General features: G+C 38.8%; 1 protein-coding gene across 5 annotated transcripts in view; it reads left to right on the top strand.

Annotated features, from left to right (window-relative positions):
* LOC137623075 (uncharacterized) overlaps positions 1-13,833 on the top strand; it is a 71,228-nt gene that overhangs the window by 3,433 nt on the left and 53,962 nt on the right. For 2 of the 5 annotated variants that reach the window (XM_068353721.1, XM_068353725.1), the window contains exons 1-2: positions 2,827-2,934; positions 12,119-12,287. In XM_068353721.1, the coding sequence (XP_068209822.1) occupies positions 12,167-12,287 (121 nt within the window). In that variant the 5' untranslated portion in view covers positions 2,827-2,934; positions 12,119-12,166. Of the gene's footprint in view, positions 1-2,826; positions 2,935-3,058; positions 3,311-3,350; positions 3,480-12,118; positions 12,288-13,833 lie in introns of those variants that run through there. The other 3 variants (XM_068353722.1, XM_068353724.1, XM_068353723.1) reach the window with 3 other exon arrangements.

Below are 13,833 nucleotides of genomic sequence, written 5' to 3' on the forward strand. Positions count from 1 at the left end.
AGCTATGTCGAAATGATAAATAATTTTATATAATATTAATAATATTAACGATTATTGTTATAGTGACAATAGTTCTCGAATTCACGTCTGGTTATTGCATAAATTAAATGATTTTTCTATATTTGTATTTTGTGGTGACAAAGTGAAATACGACTAATAACAGGTTGTGTCACTAGATGACTCGACATTGCACTCCCAATAGGAGACGGGTGACCTATGAACTAGTCCTCGTGAGTCAAAATTGAAATTTTGCTGGTAAAATTACTGTAATATATATAAATTTTAATGCCAGGTGGGTTATTGTGCAATACTCTCCCCACGTCCTGTTTTTATTTATTTTTTACCAGCATAAGGTAAAAAGCAATGCAAAACCGAATAGCTACAGCGTGTGTTCTGTAATTAAATAGACCAATACTGAACTATTTAGTAATGATGATGATAAATATACGAAAAGATTTAACTTTATTCCCTATGCCAACAGACGAAATCCGAGCTAAGCTAGTACAGTCTAGGGATCTTCTTCTTGAGAAAACTCGAGACTACACGGTCATCTACTCAAGTTCTCAAAGCATCCTGGCTCCACTTATCCTTGAGAGGCTTACTTCACCGTTTAACCTTGACTTGGCACTGGCCATCCAAAGTACGTCTTTAAAAGAGCATCCGTATTTTCGAGGGATCCTTATCATTCTGGCTATTTGGAAGCTCTGGGAAATTTTGATGTTTTACAGTTCCCCGATGTATGGTCACCGTTTGTTTCAAAATTAATGCGTGTATGGTGGTCTCATAGATTCTTCATTTATTTCTCGGGCTGTCTTTCCCATTATTATTATTATTATTATTATTATTATTATTATTATTGTTGTTGTTGTTGTTCAACAAAATGAGCTTATGAAATACAAAGTGAGATTATGAAACACAAAATGCCCCTTTCTCTAAAAAGGAAAAGTATTTAATCAGAGGGTCCTACCAGTATTAACTTATGCATCAGAAACTTAAGAGTCTTCTAAAGCCTTAGAACATAAGTTAATTACAACTGAAAGAGCTATGGGAAAATAATGATATTAAACAAAGAGAGACAAAAAGAGCAACAGGGATACGAGAAGATATTCCAACATGGCAGAAAAAAGAAATGGCTATGGCCAGGACATATGAGAATGACAGATAATAGATGAAAATTAATAATAGCAAAATGGGTCCCTAGAGATTACAAACAAAGCAGGGGAATGGAGAGAAGACGATGGATTGATGAGCTAAGAAAAATTGTGGGTATAGGACTGGCATAGAAAGAACATAAACAGACGCTTGTGGAAGGACATGTTTGAGGCCTATGTCCAACAGTGGACTAGCAACAGCTGATGATGATAACAAATATACCACACACAAACACACACACACACACACACACACACACACACACACATATATATATATATATATATATATATATATATATATATATATATATATATATATATATATATATATATATATATATATATGTAGAGAGAGAGAGAGAGAGAGAGAGAGAGAGAGAGAGAGAGAGAGAGAGAGAGAGAGAGAGAGAGAGAGAGAGAGAGAGAGAGCGAGCGAGAGAGAGAGAGAGAGAGAGAGAGAGAGAGAGAGAGAGAGAGAGAGAGAGAGAGAGAGAGAGAGAGAGAGACCTTCTGCATTAGACTAGTTTTTTTCTTATAGTAGCATACTATCGTTACCTCCCTTAATCTTCTTTTAATTCTAAATTAAAATAAGTGAAATTAAAACATAATTTTGTTGACTGAGATCTGAAATTAGGACATTTGAATGACATCAGCTGTTAAGACTATATTCTACCCAAATGTTAGCCCACATTTCCATTTTTATATGTCAAACTTCAAACATATTCTAATAATTGACACTTTTGTTGTAGTTATGTTTTTAGCCCCCCCCCCCCATCAGATACTCTGTTCAAGTAATCTGAAATATTTTGAAATGTTTCCACGCCCAAAGCAAATAATACTCCGAACAAAGAAGCGTTGTATTAGAAAAATTACCCATGTTTTCTCATATGGTTTTACAGTTCGTCTCCTCATTCACATTCTTTGGGATGGTGAAAAAGAAAAACGACAATGACAAACCGAGGGTCATGTTAACCCATGTCTGGGTATCATGATAGGTTGCAGATGAACCTGATCTCTTTTTTTTTCAGTTTGTGTGTCCCATCTACACAAAGCACCTGTGGTCTCTGTTTGTATTCGTCATCTATCAGTCTTGAGGAACTTTCTTTGTATCCCTTTGGGCGAGAAAGAAAGAGATCTTACAGACAAATAAACAATTGATGAAGAAATGCTTAAGCACAACAACTCGAACCAATTCCTTATTTTTATTTTTCTAAGCCAGATGCCAGTTTGTGAGATAACCTTTTCTCAAGCATTTTCATTTTTCATGATGTATACATTTGTGCTTTATTGTCTAAATAGGAATATTAAGCCTATCTAGCCTTGAAGATCCTGCATGCAGTTATCTTTATGAACGATGTGCTGTTTTAAAAGGGGTCTTATATGAAATTCAGAATAAAGGCATTTCCTTTTTTCACTGTGATGCCGACAGTACCGCCATGGAAAATATAGAAATATAAAATCGCCAACTGACATCATACCACTCCCTTTCGGCTGCAGACGAAGCTATTATATACAGTTTACGTATTGGATAATTAGTTTTCAGTATTGCATATAACGTTATTTTGACCATATTAAGTGGGTGATATGATTTAATAATTAATATAAATAAAATAAAAAGATACTTAGATAATTCAAGAGTTCAAATATGTCAAATATCCGTAACAGAAAATACCGAATCTCGACCCCATCTCAAGCAAGACAGTAGACAATTAAACTGTGACGCGAGTAATCAATTGCAATGATTCAGACCCAATACATTCATCACAGTGGAGTCATTCAGGTAATATATTGTCCTCAGTTAAACGTATTAAATTGGTGTAAACTTATTCTTCTATTACAGCGAAAAACGAAGCTGTGCCAAAATTTGTTGTAGAACAACGAGCGAACAAAGTTGTTGGATGCTTTGACAGATCGAAGGAAGTAGGATGGGCATCAAGGGAAGCTAATGTGTAGGCATTCGGTAATTAAGACCAATTTGTTCCCAAATTTAAAGAGCATACCACGTGTAATTGAAGGATAAAGACAGTCGCATCTCATATGTAGAGTGCGTGGTCTCTGGGCTGTAAAGGAGTGATAAACTTGATTCGTGAAGAGTGTACAGTCAGTGTCTGGTGCAGTGTCCCCTGTACGTACTGAGAAAAGCAAACTTGATGAAGGTAAATGAGTTTTAGTTGCCGTATCCGTTGGTCCCTGCAAAGTGTCAGTGGTTGGGTGGGTAGAGGTTAATACACCGTCACTTTTATCTCTTGATTTGCTCCTAGGATATCTTGCGAGAGTCTCCTTTATCCGAGGCAATGGTAGTATAAAGGAACTCTACCAGGAAAGGTTTGTTCGAATTTAGTCGTTGACAAAGTGAAGGATTGAACAAAAATTCGTTGTTTTTTCTGTTTTATTATTGAAGGGACACATTGGGAGAGAAAGGAAAAGATAGCTTATTCTACCAACACATGGTGAGTCACTTTGTGAGCTTAGATACCCCCAACCCTTATAGTTTCAGTAACATCTGTGACAATATTTCGGAAATTTTAAGTAAAAACTGAATGTTATCCTGATGTTTCTGGTGTATACCATATATTTATATTAGAAAACAGTAGTTTTAGAGATTAACTTAATTTAAAGGATGCTTTTCAGGTCCTACACAGCAGTGGAACCCTACTCTCTACAGGACCTTCACAGTCATTTTATGTTCGTTCTAAAGCATTCGTCATGCTCATTTATTGCCAAATTTACACCACCGAAGCACTTGGAGAACAAGATAGCCTTTGGTTTCCTCTTGAAAACCTTGATATCTTCAGTCTTTCGAATGTTACTTACTTACTTTCTTGTGAGTGGTCTTCAAGGCCCCGCTCCGCTGCTGACGCAGCGCTCTGCAGGGCCTCCCTCGTACACGTTGAGTTAAAATCTATAATCTTGTTTAATGCACTTTTCATTCAAATCGTAGCATTCAGTGAATAAGTGGGTTTTCAACTTTTTAAAAATCTGCAAATTTTCACTGTTCTTGATATTTTCAGGCAGCTTATTGTACAGCCTTGGTGCAAACGTTGCAAAAGCTCTAAAACCAATATCTGAATTGCATCTTGGTTCAATCAATCTATGACGATCTACACTGTCTCAAGATCATAGAAGTGTCTAGTGGAAGCCTATTGTTTAGTCTTGAGGCCGCATATTTAAAGTTTCTAGACCCTAAAGTAGACATATATCCAGGTTCCAATAATTTGAAACCATCTTTAACTATTCTCGTGTCAACACGATTTGTTGGCTGCACAATATGTGGAGCCTTTGTAGGGTGACGGCCAGATCCCGTAGAAAACGGGAATATTCTGAACTGTGGCCGTCGTTCTAAAAACGATTTTGGTGGGAGAAGCTAACTTAAAAAACCCACCTAACCTATGCTAAAAGCCGTGTCCTTACCCACGGGGGTTGCGTCCCCCCGGACCCTCCCCCCCCCCTTGCACAACATATTTAAGATCCCTAGACCATTTCTAAATAATAAGCAAATTAGGACGCTTGGCCGTAGCGCTACAAACTACCCCAATATGTAGCAATTCTCTTATATATTTTTGACGTCCGGTTTTGATTACTTGATAGGTTATTGTACATATTTTAAACTTGATAATCTCATTATTAGGCAGCAAGTGTACAGTAAATCATCTACAATAATTGGGTAGTTTGTAGCGCTACGGCCAAGCGTCCTAATTTGCTTATTATCGCTTCGACTGTTATCTTGTATAGAATAAAAACGTTTGGAAATGGTCTACGGATCTTAAATATGTGCTTAAACGCACACTTTTATGTTTTTTGACGAAAACCCTAAATTACCTGAAAATTTGTGGCTCGAGTTCTTACTCCGGCCACGAATCTTCTCGCTCCCGTCGTAGGTAAGGGGGGGGGGGTAAGGATACGGCTTTTAGCCTAGGTTAGGTGGGTTTTTTAAGTAAGCTTCTCCCCCCAAAATCGTTTTTAGAACAACGGCCACAGTTCAGAATATTCCAGTTTTCTACGAACTCGATTTTAGAATGACGGCCACAGTCCACCCCACTTTATAATATTCCCATTTTCTATGAATGAAAACGGATCTGGCCGTCACCCTACAAAGGCTCCCAATAATTATAGACCAATGGTGTTTAGGATGCTGGAATATGGAATAAGAAAATAAGTGGGATACCTGGATGCATCCTGACAGTTCTAATTGGGATCGGTTCCTGGTTCCTAACTGCTCGCTCCGTAAAATAAGTTTCTCGGTACTCTATGACATAATAGATAGGTGCAAAGCTTCTAAGCTTATACTTATTACTATAATTGAGCTTTTTTACCTGTACCACAAACAACATTTTTAATGAAAATATGACATTTTGAATTAATTTTTGGTGCTACTTTAGCGTGAGGTCTACTGCCATATGTAGCCTAGCCACATGAAACCTGAGGTCTAGCGCGTGACCTGTCGCTCCCGCTCTCCCCCGCTCCTCGTAACCGAGGAGGAGAATTCAAGCATGTGTTACGTTGTCCTCGAAAGGGGTGTCAAACTACACGGTCTGTTCGTACAGGAAATGAATTGTTCCATTGTATAGTCATAAACCTAACCTAGAATAAATGTGTGGAAATTTATGATAACATTTTTATTTTTACCATTCTTCCTCATCTATTTCAGTCTTTCCTAGGATATGTTTAAATTAATTGTTTATCATTAAATAAATGTATGGAAATGTGTGATGTCGATGAGGGAGGGATTAAACAGCGGTAGCCGTCATCGTTAGTGCTCACGGGAGGTAGACCTCACGCTAAAGTGCTAACGGGAGTTAGATCTCACACTAAAGTGCGGTAGACCTCACGCTAAAGTGCTAACGGGAGGTAGATCTCACACTAAAGTGCGGTAGACCTCACGCTAAAGTGCTAACGGGAGTTAGATCTCACACTAAAGTGCGGTAGACCTCATGCTAAAGTGCTAACGGGAGGTAGATCTCACACTAAAGTGCGGTAGACCTCACGCTAAAGTGCTAACAGGAGGTAGATCTCACACTAAAGTGCGGTAGACCTCACGCTAAAGTAGCACCTAATTTTTATTCTTCCTAACCTAACCATTCACAAGGTTGGCCCCTGCTGTGATTCTTTGAATTGACTCACTGTTGTAATTCTTTGAAAAAAATAATAACCTGGAATAAACCCAGTTAACTTTACCCTGTTTTGAATTGGAAGTTCCAGATTTACCACATGGATCGGTGCAGATTTAGAAAATTTACCCAACTAAATTCTGAAGATTATTTTGAAAGTTATATTGCATGGTTTCCATTTGTTTCGTCATTTTGCCACACTGGCAAATTGTTCTTGTTTTCTTATATTGGGGGGAAGTTTGAATGTGAGACAGAGGGCTAACAATAAAATTTGTAAATACCCTTGCAGCAGTAAATTTGTCAAAGATTTTAACCCTTTAGCCCCCAGGCTATTTGGAACTTTCCAACCCTTAACCCCCAGGCATTTTTTTTTTTCAAGCACATTTTGCAATATATATATTTTAAATTGCTCTAACAGCCTTAATTTTCATCATAGAGAGGTCAGGTTGATCTCATTCTCTTGGAAAATGCCTGAAGTTTCTCATAAAGTTATCAAAAATATGCAAAAAAAAAAAATGTAAATAGCAGTTTTTTGCAAGGACGTACCAGTACGTCCATGGGGGTAAAGGGATGAGTTTTATGAAACGTACCAGTACGTCCATTGGGGGTTAAAGGGTTAATAAGGTTTTTCTGTTAATGTAGTAATCTTAGTATCAAAATTAAGAATCCTTATTTGAAAAAAAAATACCCCAACACTAGCTTATGCAGGTTTTCCTTTATCCTACAGTATAATCTGTACATAGTGACAGTGCCCTGTTTAGTAGACCAAAAAGTAAACTCTGGAAAGCTATATTTTATAAAGACAAGTGTAAAGGTACAGTAGTTGAAATTAGATAGGTTAGGCATGCTGTATTCTGTAAACCTTAATGATTGTACAGTGGCTGCCCACAGCCAATGAAACTGTATAAGAATTACCGATTGTTATTGTCTGCTCTGATGACTTAAAAGGAAAACTGTAAATCCTAATAAAACATCACAATGAATCTTTTGCTCTGCTACTGTATAGTCTCTTATGCAACCTTAGGATTGCTGAAGACTTTGGTTCTTTTTTAACTGAAGCTTTACGCTTGATCCGGCAGCAGAGTTATCGACGGTATCAGTCCGATTATTTGTCAGAGACTTGGATCACAACAGTTTTACACCTTATTAGTCTTTTTGTTAAAAAGATATTAAAAGTATTTTACCCTCCAGTTATTGAAGCCTAACTTACTAGTCTTATGCTAAGTTACCATAGGTCTAGTTGGCATTGAATAGTTAATGTAGTATTAGGCTAGCTTTAAGTTAATTTGCTAAATCTACTGTAGTCTGGTAGGTATTAGTACATGAACGAACCATTACTTACTAGTCATATGCTAAGTTACCATAGGCCTAGTTGGCATGGAATAGTTAATGTAGCATTAGGCTAGCCTTAAGTAATTTGCTAAATCTACTGTAGTGTGGTAGGTATTGGTACATGAACGAACCCTTACTTACTAGTCATATGCTAAGTTAGCATAGGCCTAGTTAGCATTGAATAGTTAATGTAGCATTAGGCTAGCCTGAAGTTAATTTGCTAAATCTACTGTAGCGTGGTAGGTATTAGTACATGAACGAACCCTTACTTACTAGTCATATGCTAAGTTACCATAGGCCTAGTTGGCATTGAATAGTTAATGTAGCATTAGGCTAGCCTGAAGTTAATTTACTAAATCTACTGTAGTGTGGTAGGTATTAGTACATGAACGAACCCTTACTTACTAGTCATATGCTAAGTTACCATAAGCCTAGTTGGCATTGAATAGTTAATGTAGCATTAGGCTAGCCTGAAGTTAATTTGCTAAATCTACTGTAGCGTGGTAGGTATTAGTACATGAACGAACCCTTACTTACTAGTCATATGCTAAGTTACCATAGGCCTAGTTGGTATGGAATAGTTAATGTACTATTAGGCTAGCCTTAAGTTTATTTGCTAAATCTACTGGAGTCTGGTAGGCATTAGTACATGACAGACTGTAGTAGTTGTAGACAAGTGGTCTCAAGTCTTGATCCTAGTCAAATAGCCACTTCGAAGTAACCAGACCCCATTTTGATTTTAGCCTAGGTTACTAAATGGAAGAATTTGCTGTAATTAGGAAATTGATTCCTAGGTTTCTTTGTCTTTATACCTTAAACTAAGCATCTTTTAGATAAGGTCGTATCTCTTTGTTGGCTTTTCTTGTGAAATAAGTTTTTTCACTCATCCTTATAGCTTGAAGGGTTTTCAACAGTTATCAACGTCAAAATTGTTCAAAACGCTTTTGTTCCTACGCGAACAAACCTTCGACCTTTGATTAGGGTAATTACTTCGGCACGAGCTAGAATCGGTCGTTGAAAATGGGTAAAGAGCAGTTATCCGACTGATAAGGGAACGGGTCTATTCAATTTTGCTCTGTGCTGTTCACGTGTTTATGATTTGCGCTCTTCAAGCTGTTGATTCTTTTTCTTGTGCTTAGTTGCTGATGATTGAATGGAAACAGGAAATTCACATCTCCCAGCGAAGGCCGGGGACTGCAACCACTTTGTGGTGAAGACGGATAAAGACTTGCACTTCTGTGCTTCATGGCAAAGATCGATATAGACCTGCTCTTCTGTGCTTTATGGCAAAGACGGATGTAGACCTGTACTTCTGCGCTTTATGGCAAAGACGGATATAGATCTGCACTTCTGTGCTTCATGGCAAAGACGGATATAGACCTGCACTTCTGTGCTTCATGGCAAAGATCGATGTAGACTTGCATTTCTTCTGTGCTTCATGGCAAAGACGGATGAAGACCTGCACTTCTTCCGTGCGTCATGGCAAAGACGCATGTAGACCTGCACTTTTTCTGTGCTTCATGGCAAGGATGGATAGAGACCTGCACTTCAGTGCTTCATTGCAAATATCGATGTAGACTTTCACTTCTTCTGTGCTTCCTGGTAAAGATCGATATAGACCTGCGCTTCTGTGCTTCAAGGCAAAGATCGATATAGACTTGCACTTCTTCTGTGCTTCCTGGCAAAGACGGATGATGACCTGCACTTCTTCCGTGCGTCATGGCAAAGACGGATGTAGACCTGCACTTTTTCTGTGCTTCATGGCAAGGATGGATAGAGACCTGCACTTCAGTGCTTCATTGCAAATATCGATGTAGACTTTCACTTCTTCTGTGCTTCCTGGCAAAGATCGATATAGACCTGCGCTTCTGTGCTTCATGGCAAAGACGGATATAGACGTGTACTTCTGTGCTTCATAGCAAAGACGGATATAGACCTACACTTCTGTGCTTTATGGCAAGGACGGATGTAGACCTTCACTTCTGTGCTTCATGGCAAAGATGGATATAGACCTGCACTTCTGTGCTTAATAGCAAAGACGGATTTAGACCTGCACTTCTGTGCTTCATGGCAAAGACGGATATAGACCTGCACTTCTGTGCTTTATGGCAAAGACGGATGTAGACCTTCACTTCTGTGCTTCATGGCAAAGACGGATATAGACCTGCACTTCTGTGCTTAATAGCAAAGACGGATTTAGACCTGCACTTCTGTGCTTCATGGCAAAGACGGATATAGACCTGCACTTCTATGCTTTATGGCAAAGACGGATGTAGACCTTCACTTCTGTGCTTCATGGCAAAGATGGATATAGACCTGCACTTCTGTGCTTAATAGCAAAGACGGATTTAGACCTGCACTTCTGTGCTCCGTGGCAAAGACGGATATAGACCTGCACTTCTGTGCTCCGTGGCAAAGACGGATGTAGACCTTCACTTCTGTGCTTCATGGCAAAGACGGATATAGACCTGTGCTTCATGACAAAGACAGATATAGTCCTGCACTTCTGTGCTTCATGGCAAAGACAGATTTAGACGTGCACTTCTGTGCTTCATGGCAAAGACGGTTATAGACCTTCACTTCTGTGCTTCATGGCTAAGACGGATATAGACCTACACTTCTGTGCTTCATGGCAAAGACAGATTTAGACCTGCACTTCTGTGTTTCATGGCAAAGACAGATTTAGACGTGCACTTCAGTGCTTCATGTCGAAGACGGATATAGACCTGCACTTCTGTGCTTCATGGCAAAGACAGATTTAGACCTGCACTTCTGTGCTTCATGGCAAAGACGGATATAGACCCGCACTTCTGTGCATCCTGGCAACGACAGATTTAGACGTGCACTTCTGTGCTTCATGGCAAAGACAGATATAGACCTGCACTTCTGTGCTTCCTGGCAGACAGATTTAGACCTGCACTTCTGTGCTTCATGGCAAAGACGGATATAGACCTGCACTTCTGTGTTTTAGGGCGAAGACGGATGTAGACCTTCACTCCCTCTGTGCTTCACGTTAGGTGTTACGTCTATTGTGCCGAGTGTCGATCATGGCCTCTGGTGCAGTGTCAGGTGTATGCTATGAGGGGGAAGAAGTACTCTAGACCTTCGTCCTGGATCTGACTGGTTAACCCCCAAAAAGACAACGGTGAAGGTTGCTGCTGCTACTGCCTCTAAAGGAAATGTGTCTGCTGCTGCCATCCGTGGATGGATCCCCTGGGAGTACACCGCGGCAATCACGAGAGTGCATATTGTCTTCAGCGTCTTCACACTACCTGTATTAAAGAGAGTGGAAGATGGGGAGGAGGATGTGTTAGTATTGCTTGGAAGGGGAGTTCCCCCTCATAAAAATGTTGAGTAACTGTCCTTCTGGATTTTTTTCTTTTCAATGAATTTTTTCTGGCATTAATGGTTATTCACTTTTGGACCTTTTTACATGATATTAATCATGAAGTAGTGTTTCTGCATCTGTTTTAAGATTATTACTGAAATGACGCAATGCATTATCAAAATTGCCTGCGCTTTTAGCGACTGCTTTGTCTGGTTAATATTTGTATACAAATTGTGTAACTCAGTCCTATTTATCATCATTTTCTTTATCACTGACCCTTCTCCTGTAAAGACATGTTCTCTTTTGTCATTATGTAGAGATAAACACAAAAATTAAGATTAATGAAATTAATGAAAAGTTACTGTGGCTTCGAGAACATTGATATGGGACTGTTTCATGGCGGGTGACCAAGAGTCCTGAAACATCTGATGTTCGGAGTAATCCCCCCATCCACTTAGAGACGCGTCTGTATGGAATGTCACTTGTGGAGGTGGGAATTGTAGAGGAACCGATTTGGAGAGGTTCTTCGGTTCGGACCATGGGCGTAGTCTCATTTTCAAGACAGAGGGGATCTTCGAGACCTTGTCTCTTAAAGGTACTGTAGCTCTCTTTTTCCAAACTCGATTGATGTCTTTGAGTTTGGCTTTTAATAGGAGATCTTTTACTGAAGCGAATTGGAGACGGTCTCTCCCCAGAAATAGATTTTTCCTTCGTCAAAATCGCTTAATGAAATTAACGAAAAGTTACTGGAACAATGGTTTGCAGGACTGAACTGAGCAAAAGCTATGTGTGAACTGGCTCAGTTGACTTTGTATCGGTCCATACTCGTTCTTTTGAGTTGATTGACCTCAAAATTTTTTTCTGATCTCTAGAACATGAAATTTTAGAAAAAAAAATTTTCCATTGTTCAAGTTTTGGGGGTTCAATCTTTCAGGTTTTGCTGTATGTTCATTTTGTGGTATTGTTTCGGAGTGCAAGCTTCTCTATGAAAATTAAACACTAAAATAGCCACATGCAATGTCATGTTAACTTATGAATTTTTTCTTTCTAGTGTAGTTAATGCAAAATTAACGATCTCTGGCGATTTTTATGTATTCGCTCATTCATTTACTGTACAGAATATACTTTGACTATAACCATATGTACCTGTCCTAACATAATACTCTTGTTTAACATTCATTGTATTTTTTCAACAGGTGTGATGTAGGGAGGTGTAGTTCTGGGCTACTGAAGAGTGGCCCAAGATGTCTGCCGCACACGGACCCTTACTGTGGGGACAACTGTTGTCCCTACTTCTAAGTGTCCTGCCATTTGTGATAGCTGAGGATTGCATCATTCCTAAATCCTTTCCACATTTTATTACAGGTAGTGTGAAATTTCTTGTAATAAAGATTGAACATACTTTGAGCCTTTATTCAATATGAAATTTACAGGTTGTATAATTATCATGTAATTTTGTGCTTAATTTTTGTTTGGGTAACCTATACTGTACAGTATATGAAGATGAAGTACAGTATTTTTACACTGTTTTCATTTAACCCTTTTACCCCCAGGCTATTTGGAAATTTCCAACCCTTAACCCCCAGGGGGTTATTTTTTCCCCAGCACATTTTGCAGTATATTTTTTTAAAATGGCTCTAACAGCCTTAATTTTTGTCATAGAGAGGTCAGGTTGGTCTCATTCTCTTGGAAAATGCCTGAATATTTTCAAAAAATTATCAAAAATATAAAAAAAATTATTTTTATAGCATTTTTTTTGCAAGGACGTACCGGTACGTCCATGGGGGTAAAGGGATGGCTTTTGTGAAACGTACCAGTACGTCCTTTGGGGGTAAAAGGGTTAATGAATTTTATGTTGCCAGTGTTATGACTAAAAAGGGAATTTTGAAATAAAAAAAAATTATTAGAATTCTATTTTTGTAAATAAAAAAAGAAGATATATGTACATGTATTGCATACAGTATTCTAATTTCAATCACTTCTGTAGTTGTCTGTATCTGAAGTAGCTCTTTCTTGTTCGGGGCAAATTCCCAACTATACAAACCCGATCCTTCGATAGTAGTTGACTTCAATAATGGGGAACAGCTGTTGAATTTTATGAGGTAGTTATAACCACTGGCTGGTGGCGGAGAGTCACTGTCCATCTGTCAGTCATCAAGACTAGCAGGTTTGACTTCAGCTGCATGCAATTTGTACTTTTGCTGCTTTGCAAATTTTGTCTTGTTTTAATTTTTGTGTGCTTGTCCTTACAGAATAAATGGATTAATGTGCAGACATGTGATTATGTTTGTATAAAACCTGTATAAATCAGATGAAAAGAACAAGGATATGCAATTGTTTCTGGGTAAAGTCGCAGGAAGTGTAGCAGGTTTATGTGCAAACCTGCCATTAATACTAATCTTTGTACATTTGGCAGGGAGTTTTATTGGTCGGAATTATCTCCCCGTTACATCTGGCTGTCCGACAATGATGTCGTAAACCTAAATCTAAGGAAGATGTCCTTCCCTAGGCATTGCTTGTACTTCATTGGCGGCGGAAGCTTTTGCCTCCACCGGCAATTCTTAGGTTGCCCCTGCAGTCTCCCTGCCTTCTATACCTATGGAGAGGCTGAGGGTATGACACCTGCTGATGTGGTCTTTGATGCTTTTGAAGAGGCCTGTGTGCCCTTCTGCTTTGTCTGGATGCCATCTTTGGTTTTTAATACCTCTACCTGAAAGAATACTGGCAAGAAGTAAGTGCTACACTCCTCTTCTAGTTGTTCTTCCTCTTCACTGGATTCTTCTGATGCTGCTATCTATTAAAAATAGTTAACGAAATCATCAAGGCCTGTAAGACTCCTACCAATCTCTCCCCACTTACGTGTTAGAGAGATATTGCTGTATCGAGAACAAACCTGCACAATGAAGGTGTC

Source organism: Palaemon carinicauda, chromosome 30 (genome assembly GCF_036898095.1).
Source record: "Palaemon carinicauda isolate YSFRI2023 chromosome 30, ASM3689809v2, whole genome shotgun sequence".
NCBI lineage: Eukaryota > Metazoa > Arthropoda > Malacostraca > Decapoda > Palaemonidae > Palaemon > Palaemon carinicauda.